At 33.9% G+C, this 22,512-nt stretch overlaps 1 protein-coding gene and 1 long non-coding RNA gene across 2 annotated transcripts; both read right to left on the reverse strand.

Annotated features, from left to right (window-relative positions):
• Positions 1 to 8,245: 8,245 nt before the first annotated feature.
• LOC107932665 (uncharacterized) lies at positions 8,246 to 14,403 on the reverse strand. Its single transcript, XM_041074247.1, has 4 exons — positions 9,018 to 14,403; positions 8,686 to 8,930; positions 8,407 to 8,605; positions 8,246 to 8,338 (listed from the first exon to the last, which is right to left on the reverse strand). The coding sequence occupies exon 1, from the start codon at positions 12,668 to 12,670 to the stop codon at positions 11,519 to 11,521; it is 1,152 nt and encodes a 383-aa protein (XP_040930181.1). The 5' UTR covers positions 12,671 to 14,403; the 3' UTR covers positions 8,246 to 8,338; positions 8,407 to 8,605; positions 8,686 to 8,930; positions 9,018 to 11,518.
• Positions 14,404 to 17,203: 2,800 nt separating this feature from the next.
• Positions 17,204 to 22,211, reverse strand: LOC107932649 (uncharacterized). Its single transcript, XR_005899090.1, has 3 exons — positions 22,002 to 22,211; positions 18,771 to 18,881; positions 17,204 to 17,255 (listed from the first exon to the last, which is right to left on the reverse strand). It is a non-coding gene; the product is annotated as an uncharacterized lncRNA (long non-coding RNA).
• Positions 22,212 to 22,512: the final 301 nt, after the last annotated feature.

Consider the following 22,512-nt stretch of genomic DNA (forward strand, 5'->3'; position numbering starts at 1 on the left):
CTTTCACAATTAATTTTAAAACAGTATGTTATACCTTCTTTAGTACAATGATTTATTGTAATCTTCATCATATTTTATTTATTTTTGAATAAGAAGATTTACAGTGACGAATAAACTTAATCTGTCAGTATATGAAGTTTTATATTGTCGTTAACAAAATTTGTCTGTATAATTTGTTATATATTGAAAAATAATAATCTGTTGATATAAATGTTCTTATACTAACGGAATTTGGTCGCCGATCAATATAAATATATGGCAGATTTTTTTATAGTGTATTTACACTTTGAACATTTTATTTATAGCCAAATTTATTTGTTCAATACCACCAATGAAATGTGACATGTGACATATAAATATAATATGTTATATTATATAAATGTATAAACACCTCTATATTAAGGGCAGGGAAAAAATTACTCAAACACCATTGAAGAAATTTAGCAGTCTATAAATTGGAGGAAGCTGGTACAATGTCCAATTCTAACAAAAAAAGAAGCAGCAAATTTGAACGAAAACCGATTATTATTGGAAGAGTAATGATATAATTCATTTACTCTTATGGAATTATAGATAGAAGCTTCTTTGACGGTAACAGCAGCCGCTGTTGTTGAAGAAGACCACTCAAAAGTTATAAAATTATCGAGTAAATATAATTATTTTTTGTGTGACGCACATATAAATTTAAAATAATATTATATCAATAATTTTATTAATAATTTATAAAAATTGAATTAAATTAAAATTGTATATGTAAAATTAAAAATATATATAATATTGCATAATAGATTAAAATTAATTTATAATTTTAAGATTTATTCATTTATATTTTAAAATTAAATATTCTATATATCAAATAAGAACCAAATATCAACATTTCTTAAATAAATAATATAACGTACTTTAAAAAAAATTTAAAATTTGGGGCCAAATATAAATAGACTCTTTTTTGGTAAACTCTTTTTTTTGGTAAACACTTTTATTTTGGTCATCAAAATGTTAAATGTCTAATGGCAGTTAACTGTACTCACCACTTCATGTTTACATTTCTTATTTTTGTTATTCAATTTTTAGGTCGCTTTTATTTTAGTCATCTAAAAATAGTTTTTTAAGTTGGGGTAAAAATACAAGAATTATTAAATTGTACTTGTTTATCCTATTGCTGAAAATTTTAATTTTTTTTAATATTAAAAATTTAAATTTGAAAACATCAAAACAAATTGAATACATTGTTGAAAACCTTTTATCCATCGATAATGTAAATTGATTTGTTACTATAATATTAAAATAAATTAATTTAATCTCCTTTTAAATTTTAAATTTTTATTTTATATTTTTCAAATTATATTTAATCAAAACAACTCAAATAAATTATATTTAATAATTGTTTACGAAACTTAAACATCTTTTTATTATATAATATCGAATCTTTCATGCTAAGCTAAAAGTAAACGAAAAGATACTTGCAATTAATTAAATTAATTGTAAACAATTTCCGTCTGCTACCCTAGCAAGGTTTTGTCTGCCGCCGCTGGCAAGAAGTTTTAGGTCTTTGGTGTTTTTTCGTTCGTTTGTTAGTGCTTGTTCTTTGAAGTCTGGCCTCTGCAAGGCGACGTAGGTGCATGCTTAGTGGCTTGGATCTGTTGAAAGGTAGAAAAATTGGGATTCTACACCTGCAAACATGGAGAACGCATTGGCTCAACTCTCAATAAATGAAGAAGAAGACGAAATTATTCAAATTCAACTAGATCTGAGTAGGGAAGAAGAGGGAGAGAGTTTCCTATTAGTGGGTTGTTTTTTGACAGCCAGTATCATACATTTTCCAGCAATGAAAAGTACTTTGGCTAACTTATGGCATCCGGTTAGGGGTGTTCAGATTCGAGATCTGGGGGAAAAAAGGTATTTGTTTCAATTTTTCCATTTTATGGATCTTGATAGGGTTCTCAAAGGTTCTCCTTAGACTTTTAATAATCACTTGCTGCTTCTTTATAAACTACGATTGGGGGAGGATCCATTACAAGTACCTTTAGTTTTGGCACTTTTTTGGGTTCAGATTCATGATGTTCCTGTTGTTTATATTCTGAAAATTGGGCGATCCAGATAGGAAATTTCATTAGTGTTTTTTTGGAATATGATGGATCCAATCTGGGGAAGGAGAATAGGAATTTCATGAGAATCAGAGTTCAAATTGATGTTAGACGCCCATTGAAAAGGAAAAAACAGATTCTATTTTGTGGGAGATGTTCATATGTCAATTTTAAATATGAGCGATTGTCATTATTTTGTTTCTATTGTGGTCGACTGGGTCATAGTGATTCCTTTTGCGAAGATAGGATGATGCTTGGTGTGGAAGCTACTAATATGGGCTGGGATTTAACCTTACGAGCTCAATCCAAAAAAGCTCGAGCTATGAATAGTATCTGGCTACGTGAGGTTGGTGAAGACAAAGTGGATGGTAGTAATGACAGTAATGGACTCATAGTGAATGGAATGTGGCGGGCTGAAAACAGAAAGAGTTGTAGAAGGAAGGTAGACCTAATTCTTAGTTTTAATATAGAGGGGGATTCATCAGCTTCTGGCGAATGATTGAAGAGGGCATGGCCAGGGCAGATGCATACTTTTATGGATCACGACATGGAAGATACAGCTTTAATAGGAGAGGAGGGCAAAAAGAGATCTAGAGTGGAAGAGGATGAGCCAACAGGAACAAATGAGGTGAGCAAGTTAATGCCAAAAAGTTAGAAAACTGGAGATCAAAATCAATTATTATCGGCGGCTACCAGGAGGCAAGCCGACCGATCGCAATGAAAATTCTAAGTTGGAATGTCCGTGGTTTGGGGAAATCACGGACAATTCGGAGGCTTCGGCATATGTTGAAGCTTTATAATCCCCAAGTAGTCTTCTTCATGGAGACTAAATTATGCAGGGTTCAGATGGAGAGAGTAAGGAGGAGTTGTGGTTTTGTATATGGTATCGAAGTAGATGCGGAAGGTACTAGAGGAGGTTTGTGTTTGGCGTGGAGGCATGATATATTCATAGCTCTCTAGAGTTTTTCTAAAAGGCATATTGACGTTCTAATGGAGGATAGTGAAGTTAACGTTAAATGGCAATTTACAGGGTTTTATGGCACTCCGTATGCATAGGACAGAGAAGAATCATGGGCCACTTTGAAAAATCTCTATCATGTAAATGACATTCCTTGGATTGTTGCTGGTGACTTTAATGAGATTATGTATGGGTTCGAAAAGAATAGAGGGCTTCCAAGGGATGAGAACAGGATGGAAGCATTTCGAAAAGCGTTAGAGGACTGCCAGTTGTATGATATGGGTTTTTCTAGGAGGTGGTTTACATGGGAGAGAGGAAATTTGCTAGAGACAAACATTCAAGAACGACTTGACAGAGGAGTAGCAAACACGACATGGATGTTTTTGTTTTCCGAAGCAAAAATTCAGCATCTGGTCCACTCATTTTCAGATCACTGTCCACTTTTAATAGTCACAAAAAAAGAAGTTGAAAGGCGAAAAGAAAACTGCTTTAAATTTAAGGCTTGGTGAATTTTGGAAGATTCATTCGAGGATGAAGTAAAACGGTTATGGGGAATGATTGAAGGAGATTTCCTACAAAAGATGGATATGTTAAGGAAGGGTTTACAAAAGTGGGCACGGCAGCTACTGAAAAATTGGAAAGGGAGGAAAAAGGACTTAATTGAAAGATTATCAGTATTAACAGAAGCTGAAAGGGATGATAGTAATCTGGCTGAGTTGATCGATACGAAGATTCAACTGAACTTCGAGATTGAAAAGGAGGAATATTTCTAGGAGCAAAGGGCTCGTTTGAACTGGCTGAAATTAGGTGATAGGAATACAAGGTTTTTCCATAGCTAGGCTACACAGAGACAGAGGCGTAATCGGATTGAAAAATTGCAAAACGAGAACGGAGGGGAAGCAGAGGATCTGGTGAGCATGGAAGGTATCGCTTGGACTTATTTCCAAAACTTGTTCACAGCAGGGGTTCCAACTAATATGGAATATTTATTATCGGGGATCAATAGATGCATATAGGAGGAAGATAATAGGATGCTGATAGCGTCATATACAGGAGAGGAAATTCATGAAGCGCTGTTTCAAATGGGATCCACAAAAGCTCTAGGGGAGGATAGTTTCTCAGCTCTTTTCTACCAAAGATGCTGGCCTATCGTTGGAAAAGAGGTCGTTGATTTTTGTCTTCACCTACTAATGAAGATATGGAGGTTAGTCTGATCAATTTAACGCGTATTGTACTTATTCTGAAAGTTACCAACCCGACTAATATGACACACTTCTGACCGATTAGTCTATGCAACATCATTTACAAAATAATGGCGAAAGCTATTTCAAACAGATTTATGAGAGTTATCGATAAATGCATTGATGAAGCACAGAATACTTTTGTCTCAAGAAGACTTATATCGGATAATGTTCTATTAGCATATGAAATCCTACACTCGCTAAAACAGAAAAGATTGGGGAAGAAGGGCTTCATGGCAGTTAAGCTAGATATGAGCAATGCTTATGATAGGGTGGAATGGAATTTTGTTGGGGAGGTTTTGAATCGAATGGGTTTTGCGAAAAAATGGATAGATGCCATTATGAAGTGTATGTCTACTGTTTCCTATACAACAGTGGTGAATGGATTTGCGGGAGAAATATTTTATCCGACTAGGGGACTTCGTCAGGGGGATCCACTGAGTCCGTTCTTATTCCTAATTTGCGGAGAGGGTCTATCAAGTCTATTGAGGCTAGCAGTGAGAGATGGGACTTTGAAATGGGTTAAGGTTAGTAGATATAGCCCACAAGTGTCTCATTTACTATTTGCAGATGATTGTATTCTGTTTGGAGAAGCATCGAGAAATGGGGTTCAAGTGATAAAGGAGATTTTAAAGAAATACAAAAAAGGATCGGGACAGTGTGTGAATTTTGACAAATCAGCTATCTTTTTTAGTCGAAATACGTCAGAGGAAGATAGACAATTGGTGGTCCACCAGCTTGAAGTTCGTAGCTCAACAGATTTGGAATGGTATTTAGGACTGCCTAGTTTGGTAGGTAGAAAGAAGAAGGTATCTTTTCAAGCTTTGAAAGATCGTTTGAAGCAGCGTATTGATAACTGGAGTATTAGATATCTGTCACAAAGGGTAAAAAAGTTTTCATTAAGGCCATTTTGCAAGCTATACCGACGTATTCGATGGTCTGTTTTTTATTACCAAAGTCATTTTGTGTAGAATGGAGGGTATTATCGCTAAATTCTGGTGGCAAAAGAGACGTGGGAAAAAGAGATTGCACTGGTGCGCTTGGAAAAATTTGTGCGTTCTAAAAGAATGTGGAGGATTGGGGTTTCAAAATCTTTGCCAAATTAATATTTCGTTATTAGCTAAACAGGGATGACGCATTTTTAGTTGTCTAGATTCTTTAGTTGCCAGGGTTCTAAAAGCAAAATATTTTCCACAATCAGATTTTCTCAAGGCACAGCTAGGGAATTTACCTTCTTTTACCTGGAGGAGCATTTGGGCAGCAAAGGGCCTTCTCCAAGATGGGCTTTGTTGAAGAGTTGGCAGAGGGACTGGGATCTCTATATAGAACGATCGATAGATTCCAGGATGTGATGCAGTAGGTAGGCAAATCAGAACAGAGAACAATGAATTTGAATTAGTTTCGAACTTAATTGATCACTCAACCAGAACATGGAATAAGGACTTAGTGTTCAGTACCTTTCAATTGGAAACTGCTCAAAAGATCTTACAGATTCCTCCTGCCGAAGTGGAGCATGACGATTTCCAAGTATGGAGAGGAGAACCCTCAGGCGTTTTCTCAGTACGGAGCGCCTACAAACTATTACAAAATGCGAGTACGGATCCTACTAGCTCTTTATTATAGACTGAAGCAAAAGTTTTTTTTAGGAAACTATGGGCTATACAACTGCCCTCAAAAATTATTTTAACAATATGGAGGATTTACTGGAATTACATTCCGACTCTCGTTAACCTAAGCTACAGGAGAGTGGTAAACAAATTTATTTGTTCGAGATGTAGTGCTGGCGAAAAGGATAGTTTCCATGTTTTTAAGTAGTGTCCTGCAGTTAGTGAAATATGGTCAAGCCTTAATCTCTCTTGGGCTATAACCTACTCGAATCAAAATATCAGTGAGTGGCTTACTTGGTTTTTTGAAAAAGGAACTAAGGAGCAGTGCCGGGTGTTTTGCTGTACCTTGTGGTTTGTATGGAGCTCTCGGAATCAGTTTGTCCATGAAAGGAAAAATTTGGCAGTTAGGGATCTTGTCAAGAAAATAAGAAGCTATCTAGCAGAATTGGAAGGGATTAGAGATAAGATACCTGTTTCTCCCACCGAAGGTATCCTCAGCCAAGAGAGGGAGGCCACTAGTATAATGGTCCAGTTTGATGCAGCCTTCAACAAACGAAATTTCAGATCGGCATCGGGGTTAGTGGTTCGCGATCAATAAGGTGAGAGATTAGTTGAAAGGGCGATTCTCCATAAAAATATCTCCTCCTCGTTTATAGCAGAAGCTCATGCAGGGTTAGAGGCCGTCAAATTAGCAATTGAAATGAATTTATCTTTAGTAATAATACAAGGATACTCGAGAATAGTTGTCAAAAAATGCCAATCGGAAACAGTTGACAAATCAGTTCTGGGATCAATCATTCGAGATATACAGAGAAAAAGAACCAGCATACCAGAGGTGAGCTTTCAATTTATTTACAGATCGAAAAATGTTCAAGCCCATACTACAAGAAAATAGACTTTTAGCGACGTTTTTTTTAGCCTTTAGCGGCACTTCTAAGCGCCACTAAAACTTTTACGGCGCTTTTTAAAACGCAGAAAACGCCGCTATAGGTAACGCCACAAAAATTTGTGGCGTTTGTGGGAGAAGCGCCGCTAAAAGACGAGATTTTTAGCGGCATTTGTAGGAAAAGCGCTGCTAAAAGTCACGGCTGTTAGCGGCGTTTGTGGGAAAAGCGCCGCTAAAAGTCACGTCTTTTAGCGGCGTTTGTGGTATAAGCGTCGCTAAAAGTCACGTCTTTTAGCGACATTTTTGGTAAAAGCACCGCTAAAAATCACGTCTTTTAGCGGCGTTTGTAGAAAAAGCGCCGCTAAAAGTCACGTCTTTTGAACGGCGTTTGTGGGAAAAGCGCCGCTAATTTTGGCAGATTTGCAATATTTTTTTACCAATATCTAGGCCTTCCTGCATTAAAAATCCAACCAAATAATATAGTATAAAATGCAGCCAAAAATAACAAATTTAGCATAAAAAATACAACCAGAAATATTAATTCTAAATGATACTTTAAATTTAACTAAAGATATATGATTTAATTAATAAATAAAGTATAATTTAAAATATTCTTACAATAATGTTAAACGTGACAAAACTTAAAAACATTCTTACAAAGATGGCGACTTTTGCGATTGCTGAAACATATGCATCATCTGCTGAAGCTGTAGCTACAGGTCATCGTACTTTTTGCTCTGCTCTGCTACCATAGCTCGTGCCTTTGGCTCTCGCTGCAGCCGCTGCCTCCCTCTCTGCTGCCTCCGCTCTAAGTTGTTGCTGGAGTTCTTCATATTTTCGTTGAACCTCGGCAATTTGCTCAACCGTGTTCGCTTGCATCTGAGCTATCTGGTCTCTTAACCTCTGAACTTCAGCTTGAGCTTGATTTCCCGAAGGCATGTATTACTGGGAGTCAGATCCAAAATATTGGGTCGGGGTAACACCAGATCCTTGAAATCAAACCCGACCATACCTTTCAGGACCCAAAACTTCAGTGATAATTCTATTATCAATGTTCTCAAGATTAACAGAACTATCACTCGAAACAATCGCTTCATATTCCGCCTTCTTCTCCTTTAGTTTCTCCTAAAAAATCAATTAAAGAGTAAAAGGAATGCAACATAACTTAACATTATTTAAAACTACTAATGATGAATTGAATTAAAAAATTATAATTAAAGATTATAAATATTTAGAATAAATCAAATATTATTAAGTAAATATACCATAATTTCTCCAGCTTCGAATGTTATAGGAGATCCATCTTTCTTCCTATGCGTAATCTCAAAACTTCCTATGCGTAATCTCAAAAAGCTGAAGGCGTCCAACTTTTTGTCCGGATTTGACTTCCTACAATATAGTAGTAAAAATATTATTTAATAATAGAAAGTTATTAATATTTGAAAGAATTAATAAATTCATAATACCTCGGCCTCAGCTACAGAAGCAAAACTTCTCGACCCTGACGTGTGCGTGAATTTTTGTTTTTGCATGCTGCTTGTTCCAACTCGCTCACGGTCCTACATAATAAAATTATTATTACGTATATAGTAAACACTATATATAAGAGTTTGGAAATACGCAATACCTCTCCTTTCTTTGAATTCCAAAATCTAACCGCATCTTCCCATTGATACCTCAGCATTCCGGCGAGACATTTCTCAATTTTTCCTCGAGGTTTATGGCTTTCTTAAAATATTGTTTCTTTAAAGTGATTTTATTGTCTCTCCATCTTTTACCTAATGCCTCTTGATATAATCATCGGAGACTTCTAAAGCAAATCTCTCCTAAAAAAACATAAGTTTAGAATGTAAATATAAATGAAACTTAAACCAAAGTATTATAAATTACATTCACATTTTGTTACCTTAATATTAGCAAGAGCCTAATTTTTGTTGCTATCAAGCATGTGATGCCATGATTCGTAGTTGATGGGCAACATATTTGCATTTCGTGCTAAAATGCCCAAATAGCCTGCTAAAAGTCGAGCTTCAGATCCAACAGGCTGACCATGAGTATTTCTACTTACTTTAACACGCTCGACAGGATCTAAGTCGTATAAATCTCTAAGCAGCGTACGTCCTCGAACTCTGCGCGTCCCACCACTTTCAGCTGAAAAATGATATACTATTATTATATTAAAATTGACAAATAATTCAATAATAAAAGTCAACACATGTAAAATGAACATAACATTACTTTGAAATTCTTCAGGCTCATCAAGTGTCTCCGGCACATTCGAAGATCCAACAACTATCTGTTGTTCACTATTTCCTTCTTCCGAATTTGGAGTATTCTAGACAATACTTAAATCTCGTAATTTTCTTCTACGCATTTTTCCTGCAATACACATAAAATAGTTAAAGTTTTAGTAACAAATTACAACAATAGTAGTACATATAAAATAGTTAAATTATATAACATGACAAAGATTAAAATTATAATATTACATATAATTAAAAAATTGTAAAATCTTACTACATCATTATTCATAAATATCTTCATCCACATCATGTCGAACCCATTGATGTTGTGTATTAGTACTAGGGATATTTTCATCTAAGTTTTGTTCTGGAAAAGGTAATGTTTCTGATCTTTCGACGATGTCATCCCTACTTCCATTACCCATGTCAAACAAGTCTCTAGGGGTGTTCCGGAGTACAACATACCAACCCTCATCAGTTGGATCTTTCGAATAAAAAACTTGTTTCACTTGAGAGGAAAACACATATGGCTCGTCCATCAATTGGTGTCCAGTGTGAATCAAGCGAGAGAAATTCAACATTGTAAAACCAAATTGATCTTCTTTAATTCCTCGAGCAGTATTAACATCAGCCCAATCACACCGAAATAAGACAACTTTTCATCTGCCATAGTAACCCAAGTCAATAATGTCGGTAAGAAGTCCGTAATACTTCACATTAACCTCAATCGAATTACTGTCCCTAACATTAGCATAACTTGTAATTGAAGAATTAACAACTCCACAATTTTGAGTTCTCCTCATTCTCTCACGATACTTTGTATGAAATCTGTATCCATTGATGAGGAAGGCACTATATCTTTTTATTATTCTGTTCAGCTTTGGGAAAGCCATTTAACTTCGTCATTGACGTCTTTTCCACTCCAAACCTATTGAATTGAAAGTAAATTGAATAATTAACTAAATTTCGGGATTATATGTAACTTATTAACTTTAGTTACATACCGTTTGACTTAACCATTCATGAAAAGATTCTGTGAATAACTTATTAATCTCTCGATGTTGCAATCTTCGAGAGCGTGCACGAGATCTCAAAATTTGTTTGTACACACTATGTTAAAAACAAGTGTAATTGGTTAGAAGATAAACAAATCAAAACGACGAATATGTGAGGAAATTTTAGAACTTACTTGCGTAATGGTTCAACTAAATCATGGTGAAAAAGTACATATCGATGTGCTTGTATCCACGATATATCATCCAATTCTGCAATTTCAACTTTGCCGATTGGCTCTCCATAACTTTGGAATAAATAAGTTTCGGCCAAGTTATGATCATTGAGCCCAGCATTTCTATTTGGTCTATTCAATCGTATTTCAACATCTTCTAAATATCTAGAACAGAATGTCATGCACTCCTCTGCCAAGTAGCCTTCAGCAATTGATCCTTCTGGATAACACTTATTGCAACAATAAGATTTCAATTTGCTTAGGAACCTAAACACGATATACAATATTTATCAAAAGTTGTAACTAAATGTATAGACGCGAATAAATAAATACTTGACAAATAAATTAGCACATTTCTATTGGATACATCCATTGATAAAAAATCGGTCCACCAAGTATTGCTTCGTGAGAGAGATGGATTACCAAGTGCACCATAATAGTGAAGAAAGAAGGTGGAACGATCCTCTCCAAATTGTATAAATTTAAAGCAGCTCGATCTTGTACTTTCTTAAGTTATTCAACGTCTAAAACTTTGCCATAAATAGCTTTCATTATACTGGATAGTTCAATTATACAGGACGTCACATTTTTTGACATGCAGCACCGTAAAGCAGTTGGGAGTAAATCTTGCATCAAGATGTACCAAATCATATGATTTTAATGAATATAATCTTCGATATTTAAGACTCACACATCGAGATATATTTGACGCATACGCATCTGGGACCTTTATATCCTTCAACAGCATACAAAACACATCTTTCTCTTCCTTTGACATTGAAAAAATAGAAGGTGGCAACCGATATTTCCCATTCGGAAGTACTTGAGGATGAAGATCACGTCGAATTCTCATGTCAACTAAATCAAGTCGACTCTGAAGATTGTCTTTTGATTTTCCATCGACATTCAAAATTGTCCCAATTATGTTCTCGCAGACATTCTTCTCAATATGCATGACATCAAGATTGTGGCGTAAAATATTATGCTCCCAATAAGGCAACTCAAAAAAATATTTTTTTTCCACAAGTCTGCCTCATTAGGATCATCCTCTTCGTCAGATTCATCATCGAATTCATCCCTCGATCTTCTCTTTGATTGCGTGTTAGGTGGTTGATTCATTTTCCCATAACTGAAGTTGATATCTTTTAACATAAACAAGATTTTAGATCCAACGATCTGCTGAGGAGCTCCTCTGTACTCTTCAGTACCGTCAAATAGAGTCCTCTAAAATCTAAATTTATGATTTTCATCTAACCACCGACGATGGCCTATGTAAGAGAACTTCTTTCCATTGTACAACCACTTCGAACAAGTTTGCGCAGCACAACAAGGACAAGCATAACGTCCTTTAGTACTCCAACCCTATAAATTAGCATAAGCCGGGAAATCATTAATTGTCCACAATAAAGCTGCACGTAATAAAAGTTCTCTTTTCTTAATACATCATATGTCTCAACACCCGACCATAGTTGTTTTAACTCTTCAATAAGTGGCTGCAAATAGATGTCAATATCATTTCCGGGACCTTTCTCTCCAGGAATAATCATTGATAAAATAAACAAAGATTGCTTCATACAAATCCATGGAGGCAAATTGTAAGGAACAAGCACCACAGGCCAAGTACTGTACGAAGTACTCATGATTTTAAATGGATTAAAGCCGTCAGCTGCTAACCCAAGCCTCACATTTCGAGGATCACTTGCAAAGCTTGAAAATTTCATGTCAAATGATTTCCAAGCTAAATAATCCACAGGATGTCTTAATAATCCATCATCGGTCTGTTGATCATTATGCCACCTCATCGATTCAGCCGTCTTTGACGACATGAAAAACCTTTGAAGTCTTGGTATTAGGGGAAAGTATCGCAAAACTTTAACTGGCTTCTTTCTTAACTGTGCCCCACCTTCATCTGCATTCACATCTTCTGTATTCCCATTCATCCAACGAGACTTGCTGCAAACATTACAACACTGTTGGTTCTTCTGATCACCCCAGTACAACATGCAGTCATTTGGGCAACTATGAATTTTATCGTACTCAAGGCCCAAATCTTTTATTAGTCTCTTCATATCTTGACAAGATTGGGGGATTTTTGCAAAAGGAAACATCTCTCTCAGAAACTCTAGAAGCATTGTAAAAGAATTTTCAGTCCTCCCTCCCAAACATTTTAAGTGAAATAAACGAATGCAGAAGGACAATTTCAAATATTTTGATCCCTCGTAAAGTTTTTCGTTCATTTCATTAAGTAAATTGTAGAACTTTGCCGCTTCTTCATTTGGCTCCTCATAAGGTGCAGTTGTTCCCGTTTCGTCAAAAATATTTCCACCAATATTACAATCATCGGATGCAATAAAGTCAGATGGAAACGATTGCTGACCATGATTGTGCATATTAAATGCATCCCGCAACATACCTTCCATGTCATCTTGTCTAACATACTGATGGTAATTAGTATCAGGATAAGTCAGATTAATCGTTGAAGAAGTTCCACTAGATGTACACTCTCTATGGAAAATCCATTTTTTATACCCCGAATAAAGCCATCAACAATTAGATGTTCGTAGACAACTTCACGAGTATGCCAATTGATGTTGCCATACTTCTTACATGGGCAAAAAATCATATTCTCTTGGCTTGCATTTTGAAATGCAAAATTCAGAAAAGTTTGTACTCCATTTCGATAGGTGTTACTTACCCTTGACAATTTCATCCAACTCCTATCCATTTCGTAGTTCTTGAATTCTAAAGTTAACAATAAATTACATAGGTAAGTTGTTTATTATGTAAGTCTTGATATGATATATTTTTATGTTTTATGTAAGTTATGTAGATTATGTAAGTTATGAAATTTGAACTTTAAACTATATGCTTTTAAGGAAATTATTAGATTACACTACATGTATTAGTTAAGTTATGTAAGTTGTTATGTACGTTATGTGAGTTATGTAAATTATGTGAGTTATGTAAGTTATGTAAATTATGTAAGTTATATGAGTTATGTAATTTATTTAAGTAATGATCAATATTAATACTATTTTGATAAAAATTAGTTATAACTTTTAAAGACATTTAAAATTATTAAATATTAAAATCAAACATTATTAATATAAAAAAATAGTAATTTGAATATAGTAATTTTTTAAGATTCATCATACGTGGCGTTGTTCCACCTAGGGAGGATTCATTATATCTTACAGTTCGATATAAGGCAACCCGTCAGGTTTCCAGCCTATATACTTTGAATCTTTAAAATATTTAAAATAAGGTTGGAGAGAAGGTCAGCTATTGTTGTAATTTTAATGGACAAGCAAGCTACATGGTAATAAATATTCAATAGTAATTTTTAAGATTCATCGTACGTGGCGTTGTTCCACCTAGGGAGGATCCATTATATCTTACAGCTCGATATAAGGCAACCCGTCAGGTTTCCAGCCTATATACTTTGAATCTTTAAAATATTTAAAATAAGGTTGGAGAGAAGGTCAGCTATTATTGTAATTTTAATGGACAAGCAAGCTACATGGTAATAAATATTCAATAGTAATTTTTTAAGATTCATCGTACGTGGCGTTGTTACACCTAGGGAGGATCCATTATATCTTACAGCTCGATATAAGGCAACCCGTCAGGTTTCCAGCCTATATACTTTGAATCTTTAAAATATTTAAAATAAGGTTGGAGAGAAGGTCAGCTATTGTTGTAATTTTAATGGACAAGGAAGCTACATGGTAATAAAATTAATTCATACTTATTTATACTTAAGTTGAATCAAATAATAATTAAGTTGAACCAAATATAAAAACTTATTCATACTTATTCATACTTCAAATAATAGATAAGCTACAAGAATCAGGTCTGGTTCAAGTTTATTTAAAGGGCTGCAATTCATACATTTAAAGGGCTGCAATTCATACATTTGATTAATGTTATGAAATAAATGGTGTGCTTGTTTTTCTATCCCATAAGTTGAACTATACATCATGGTTAAGTAAGCAAAATTGTACAAACACATACAAGCATATCTAAATAACCAAATTTCACTTGCAACATAACCAATTCATACATTGCTCACTTGACTAACATTAATTATTTTTCATGTCATTTAATGTTAGGATTTCGACCCGATTAAGAAAATAGCAGAATAAATTGAGAAATTGAACACACAAATTTAACGTGGAAAAAACCCTCCAAAGAGGATAAAAAACCACGGGCAAAGATAATTTTACTATAATGGCAAAAGAACAAAGAGTACAAAATATGGAGATAAAACTAAACCCCGAAAACAAAGAACCCACAAAACGTAAACACAAAATTCTCTAAATGTGTTATGAGTTCTAATCTCTAATGGGTATGTTTTCTAATGTTGTAAAAGAGCCTATTTATAGGCTAAATTCATAAGTAAAATAATAGTAAAATAATCTAAACTAATCAGTGTTTGATTGAAACAAGTAAAAGAGTTTAACTGAAAGACTATTTTTCAAATTTGACTGAAAATAGGAGTCATATTTAACAAATCTCCACCTTGACTCATATTTTCACAATGCCATCTTTGGCAAAGCCCGCCACGAGCCTATCTTGAACTATGCAGGGAATTAACTGAGTCGAATTTGTGCTTAGAAACTGGAAGACTTCTAGCTTTTGACTTGTACACTGCCAAATCAAAACTAACCCGGATCTGATTTTCACGAACACAGTGCCCTAACTTTTCAAAACTTGCATCTAAAAGAGAACCTCTCTTCAACGAAACAGTCATTCCTTTTTCCCTCCTATGACCAAGTTGCCTTCGCTCCAAACAAGTTGACTTCAACTCCGTAACGGACGAGGGACGTCCGATTTCATCGGTCACTGTATAACCTTCCAGAATATAAAGACTGTCGGTTCTTTTACCTTTTAACAAAACGAGAGCTCCATGAGATACTTTAATACTGCTCGACTCGATGTTAATTTTGCATCCTTTCAAGTCTAAAATACTTAAGGAGATGAGATTCTTTCGTAAATCAGGTACATATCTGACATCTGAGAGTGTCATAATCGTCCCATCGTGCATCTTAATTTTAACAGTACCAATACCAATTACCTTACTAGATGAATCGTTTCCCATGCGCACAACTCCACCTTCAATTGAACTGTATGTGGAGAACCATTCTCTATTGGGACACATGTGGAAAGAACATCCTGAATTTAGGATCCACTCGGACGTGAGCTTGGTGTTATCACTTGTTGACACTAACAAGAAATCATCCCCATTTTCATCGGCCAAATTAGCACCAGCTACATCTTCCTCGTTACTCTCAGCAGCTTTTTTTATTTCGCAGTTTATAACAATTTACTTTGACGTGACCTAACTTTTTACAATAGCGACACCTTTTATCTCGTTTCTTTGATGCTACCAAAACGGAAGCTTGTCTATCTGTCTTGCTATCCAAATGAAGCTCATTGTCGAGTTTGTCTCTACTCAACAAATGACCCTTCACATCTTCGAACGAGAGTTTGTCTCTGCCATAAATCAGGGTCTCCCTGAAAGACTTGTATGAAGGGGGTAAAGAGCACAATAATAGCATAGCCTGATCTTCATCGTCAATATTAGCCTCAACATTCTTTAAATCACTTAAAAGAGTAATGAATTGACTGATGTGATCTCTAAGAAGCTCACCTTCGTTCATGCGAAACGTAAATAGACGTTTCAACACTAAACGGTTAGCCAGAGACTTAATCGCATAAAGAGTTTCTAACCTTTTCCACAAGGTAGATGAGGTCTTCTCCATCAATACCTCCTGCAATACCGTATTCGTGAGGCACAACTGGATTGCAGATAAAGCCTTTTCATCAACCTCTTCCCATTCTGTTTTATTTAGATTCTTAGGCTTTTTCCCGATAACAACCTTTTTCAAGCCTGACTGAACTAGAATTGCCATCATCCGAACTTGCCACAGATTAAAATTTGTCTCACCATCGAACTTCTCAATTTCAAACCTTGTTGTTGCCATCTCTGAACAGGCTGATCTATGAAAATTAAATTAGCTCTGATACCACTTATTAGGATTTCAACCCGATTAAGCAACGAACAAGAAAATAGCAGAATAAATTGAGAAATTGAACACACAAATTTAACGTGGAAAAAACCCTCCAAAGAGGATAAAAAACCACGGGCAAAGATAATTTTACTATAATGGCAAAAGAACAAAGAGTACAAAATATGGAGATAAAACTAAACCCCGAAAACAAAGAACCCACAAAACGTAAACACAAAATTCTCTAAATGTGTTATGAGTTTTAATCTCTAATGGGTATGTTTTCTAAGGTTGTAAAAGAGCCTATTTATAGGCTAAATTCATAAGTCAAATAATAGTAAAATAATCTAAACTAATCAGTATTTGATTGAAACAAGTAAACAGAGTTTAACTGAAAGACTATTTTTCAAATTTGACTGAAAATAGGAGTCATGTTTAACATTTAGCCAAATCAAAACATGCCAATTTCATATGCTATAAATCATGCTGAAATTTCATATACACAAGTAAATCAATTTATATATATTCGGTCATTTAATAAGACTTCAATATAACAGTTAAAACATATTCATTCTTGCCATCGTAAACCAAACATAAATAGTCAAATATCATAGCCGAACATACAATAATATATATAATCATCAACCAAATATAACAACTCATCACTGCCATTTCCCAAACTAATAAATAAACAAATTACAGTCAAAATGTAATTCAATAATAAATCATACCCAAAACACATCCAACAACCATACTTAATTCACTTGAGCCGAATTATAACAATCACAAATGCATATCATACCAATTAACAATCTTACCAAGATGAGCTAATTATAAACCATACTTATCATTACTTCATACCAAATCATATATCTAAGTAAAATGATTTTTTTCAAAATCATGATAAAACTATTATTTATGCGAATTTTGAACTAAAACGTACCTTAATAATTTCAACAAGCTGGTCTACTCCACTCTCACCAGGAAACAGAGGCTACAGTTAGAAAAATAGTATTTGTTAAGTAATTGAAAGTGAAAATGCATATAAATAAGCAAAAAAAGTATGCAATGAAACACGTGCCCGATAATACCTAGAACTGATGTAAATATTATGAATGAAAAATTGTAATATGCATATAAAAATTTTCATTCATAAAATTCAGGTTGAATCAACACTTTAGCCCACATAGAGATTGCTTTACTCCAAATTTGCAGCTATTTTCTATTCTAACTAAATGCATATTACTCAAGCAGCTAACGTTTTAGTCATGTTTCCTACGATTATTGACCTTATCTCTTACTGAAAGCTTGCTCAACTAAACTAATGAAAATGTTTTTCCTGATACCAACAGTCAGACGCAAAGGCCAGAGAGAACATCAAGAACCTTGTGATTCCAAATCAACATCAAAGATTATGGGACATACAAATCTACTTAAGATAAGTCACAGTGATGAGAGAAACAAGCCCAAACATAAATTTGATGGCAAAACAGAAGATCATAAGAGAAACCAAATAAAACAAAGATGCCAATTATACGATGAAAAGGCAGGTTTTTTTATTTCTAAGCATAGAGCCCAATCTTTTTAAGGAAAAAATGTATGAAAGTCCTCCAGGAGCACAAGTACAGGATAAGTTAAAGGTTCAAGCTTCAACCATCCAAATTAACCAAAAGAAACAGAATAATAACAGAACAAATAAAAATGGTTAAGGGTAGAAGAAAATTATGTTACACTACAGCAACATGAACAGAAGAAAATCAAAGATAACATTATTGAAGCAACTGAGCAGGCTAAAATCAAAGAATTTAGTTCGTATGACCACATCGAGTTGCCAAGCAATAACTAGAAAAAGCCAAGAATATCAATTAATAGCTCATTCGAAAAGGACATATTATATAAGGGAAAGAAGTTCCATTACAATCACTCAAAAGGCACATGCATTAAATGGGTCGTTTAAGATAGACGTTGGATGCCAAATACACCAGTACTAGTTGCGAAGGCATTTATACTTTACCCTTTTTAACATATAATTTCTTCTAATGCTCTGCATTTAATGTTACTAGATAGCCAAACATGATGAGAATCAAAAACAGACGTCAGATAATAAAATCATGGAACTCCATAATTCTAGCAAATTCACAGCACGGCGGCAATAAAGGACCCACCAAAGTCTTTTAAGCATTTTCTTTTTTCCTTAAAATGAATAAACAATCAAAACATTTTAAATGTACGGGTGAAACCGAGGCAACATAGAGGAAGTTGCAACAAACATAGATACGCCATAAATGCAAGTGCGATATCCAGGCAACATATCAAGTAACCGATCCAAATATTACAATCCTATTATGATGGCCTTTCGAGTTGTGTCCATGCAATATTTTGTTCTAAAGCTACAATTCATGATAGATTCAACTGTAAAATTTCCAGAACATGTAAAAAGATCTGATTCGTTCACAATATATCACTCCAATAATCGGTATGAACTTTTCAAAATAGAAAACGAGCTCACAGGATGCCGAAAACCACAAGTCGGATTAATACAATTCCCAGCCAACAAATACCAGCAGTCCCTCGGGTTGAGCCTGGCAACTTCACTATGCCGATACTCGCAATCTAGTCCCTGATTTAAAAAAAAACAAACCAACAAGAATAAAACAAATTAAGAACAGGGTCATCCTAAAACAATGGAAAACATCAATCCATAAACCCAAACAGAATGAATAAAATAATTAGATTTCTCCAGATAATAAATTCATGTCTATACTTTATATGTACACATCAAGTTATTCATATTAATTTTCCTTTTACCTTTGGTTTTCACGTTTAATACTTTGAGAACGCAAATGGTTAACTGTAAGTAATACCCATAAAAAAAAATCCAAACAGACTCTTATTACATTAGAATTCGCAGCTATTGAAAAATGGAGAAAATATATGTAATAAATTAAACAAACGCAAAAAAAGAAAAGAAAAAAGAAACATATATATATACACACACCATCTTTCATATGGAATATTAATTTTTTTAAAACAAAAACAAAAATTAACCCTAAATATCCAGATCCTTGAGATGCAGTGACAGAACGGAAATGCGAGCTGAAAATCAGAAAGTGTGAAAGAAAAAAATATACCTTCTTGCAAGCGAAATGGGGAAGAAGACACGATAAGTACTTTAGGGATCTGGGACTAAGGAAAAGGGGGGAAAGGAAGGGGAGAACGGGGAAAATGTTTATTGTTATTGTCTGGGTAAAAAATAAGGCAGCAAAACGACGATGGTTTGACTAAAATAATTTGACATTTGCGGCGTTTTCACTGTAGCGCTTCTAAAAGGGTATGCTATTGCGGCGTTTTATCAAAACGCCACTAATAAACCAATAAAACGATGACGTTTTAATATAAACAAAATTATCTTTAGCGGCGTTTATAAACTAGTGCCGCTAAAACGAACCTATTGCGGCGCTTTGCACAAACGCCACTAAAAAATCCCATAAAACGGCGCCATTTAGTTTTAAAACATGATGATTTTTTGCGGCGTTTTTCCAAAAATGTCGCTATTGCATACCTTTTGCGGCGTTTATGGAAAACGTCGCCAATTCCTTTAAAAAGTTTAAATTATTTAATATATAAATAAAAAACAATATAAATTAAAAAAATAAGTTATATAGCCAAAAAACTTTAATTTTATTTTAAATAATGGTATTTTAATTTTTTTTCATTTAAATAAATAATTTTTTTAAAATTTAACTAATATTTAAAAGAGCTACATAAAATTTGAAATCTAGAAAATTATTGAAATTTTGAAATCATTAAAATTTGAAATTATTTAAGATATATAAATTTAAAAAATCAGTCATACACCCAAAAAAACTTTAAAATTAATTATTTTAAATAATAGTATTTCAAATTTTAATTAAATTTTTTAACACTAATTATCCTAACCCTTAACCCATGTCCCCTGATCTTAACCCTAAACCCTAATTAAACCCTAAACCATTAACCATTAATCCCTAAAATTTAAACACTAAACCCTAAACAATGTCCCCTTAACCCCTTAACCCCTCAACCTTAAACCATAAACCCTAATCTCTAAACTTTAAAAATTAAACCCTAAACCATATCCCCTTGACCCCTTAACTATCAACCTTTAACCCCTAGACCCTCAACCTTTAAATCTTAACCCCTAAACTATAAACCCCAAATCCACAAACCTTTAGCCCTTGAACCATAAACCATAAACCATAATCCCTAAATCCACAATCAATAATCCATAAATCTTAAAATAATATTAACCTATAAACCATAAACCCCTAAACCCATAATATTCCCTAGACCCGCATGCATAATTCATAAACCTTAATTAAAATATTAACTCGTCATAATCAACAAACCATAAACCCTAAACCATATATACCCTAAACCATGCATAAACCTTAAACTATAATAATGATAATTAATTAAATATTTTGAAATTAATATCATCTCTTTTACGATTATATAAGAATTTATTTAATATATAAATTGACAAACAATCAGTCATATATATACCCAAAAAGCTTTAAAATTATTTTAAATAATATATACTATATAATTTTTTTTTCATTTTTAACATATATTTTTATATGTTTTTATTTTTAATTTTTTCTACGTGTCATTAATTTAGGGTTTATAGTTTAGGGTTTCAAATTTAAGGTCTATATATAATTTATGGGTTAGGGGTTAAGGGTTAGGAGTCAAGATTAATGGTTAGGATTTATGGTTAGGGCAGTATTTAGAGTTTTAAGGGTTTATGGTTTGAGACTTAGGGTTTAAAAGTTTGGTAATTTAAGGGTTTAGTGGGTTAGGGTTTAGAAAATGGTGTAGTTAATTTATATTGTTTATAAAGTCAGTTTCAGATATGATCAAAATTAAATCGAAATCAAAATAAAAATTCGTTATAATTAGGTCCTATCCAAAATAGATAGTTACATATCTATATCAATTTGCTACTTTTTTTATTTATTATTCAATAAATAATTTGTTATATTTTTAATATATTAAATTTAATATTATCTCTTTTACAACTATATAATAGATTATTTAATATATAAATTAAAAATATTAATTATTCTAAACCTTAAACCCTTAACTATAATCTCTAAAACCCTGAATCATAAAACATAAACCATGAACCCTAAACCAACCCTTAAACCCATAATCTATAAATCTTAAAATAGTTTAGATCTATAGCGGCGTTTTTCCAATAAGCGCCGCTAAAACTTAAATCTATTACGGCGTTTTTCTAAAAGCGCCACTAAATCTCAAATCTATAGCTGCGTTTTTGAGGAAGCGCCGTTGTTGCCACTATCTTTTAGCGGCGTTTTTATGCAAATGCTGCTATAGGTTGACCTATAGCGGCGCTTTCTGAAAAACGCCGCTAATACTCAAACCTATAGCGGCATTTTTTATAAAGCGCCGCTATTGCCACTGAAGCTCACAATAAACGACGCCGTTCTGCTTAATCTTGTAACAGCGTTTTTGTAAAAACGCCACTATAGGTCGACCTATAGCGGCGCTTTCCTAAAAACGCCGCTAATTCTCAATCTTTAGAGGCGTTTTTTGTAAAACGCCGCTAATACTGGATTTATTCAATTTTTAGTGACGTTTTCTATTCAAACGCCGCTAAAAGCGCCGCTAAAACTATATTTTCTTGTAGTGCCACAATATAGCGAAAGATGCATTACAGAGGAGGGAAGGGGATTACCTGGTTCGAGAAGGGAGAAATCATAGTGAAACTGATCTGGAAGGAAGATGGAGGGAGCATCCGACTGATCTTTTGAAACGGTGAAAAGAGGAGTCATGATAGTTGGATTTGGTAAATCTGGTGAAAAGCTATCTTTGGAACTGGTGAGGCTTTTGACATGAAACGACGATGGGAATAGATGCTGGCCAGGCTGTCTGATGTGATGGGGCATTAATTAGGTTTATTGGTTTTTTTAATTTCATTGTTATTTGTTTGAAGTTTCCTGTTTTTTCCTTCATTTTTGTCTTTTAGTACATAGGGTTGTCCTATAGTTAGTATGGGCTGCCTGTTTGTATTTTTCTCTCGATGAACACTAGCCCAAATAACATTGTTTGGGCTTTTCTATTTTTTTTAATCTAAGCCTTGTCACCGATTTTCAAAAAAAATTAAATTAATTGTTTGTTCTTTGTTTGGGTAAAGAAGTAATGAAAAAAGTATTAAGTTTTGTTTGGAATGGAAGATAAAAATAATT

Source organism: Gossypium hirsutum, chromosome A01, assembly GCF_007990345.1.
Source record: "Gossypium hirsutum isolate 1008001.06 chromosome A01, Gossypium_hirsutum_v2.1, whole genome shotgun sequence".
NCBI lineage: Eukaryota > Viridiplantae > Streptophyta > Magnoliopsida > Malvales > Malvaceae > Gossypium > Gossypium hirsutum.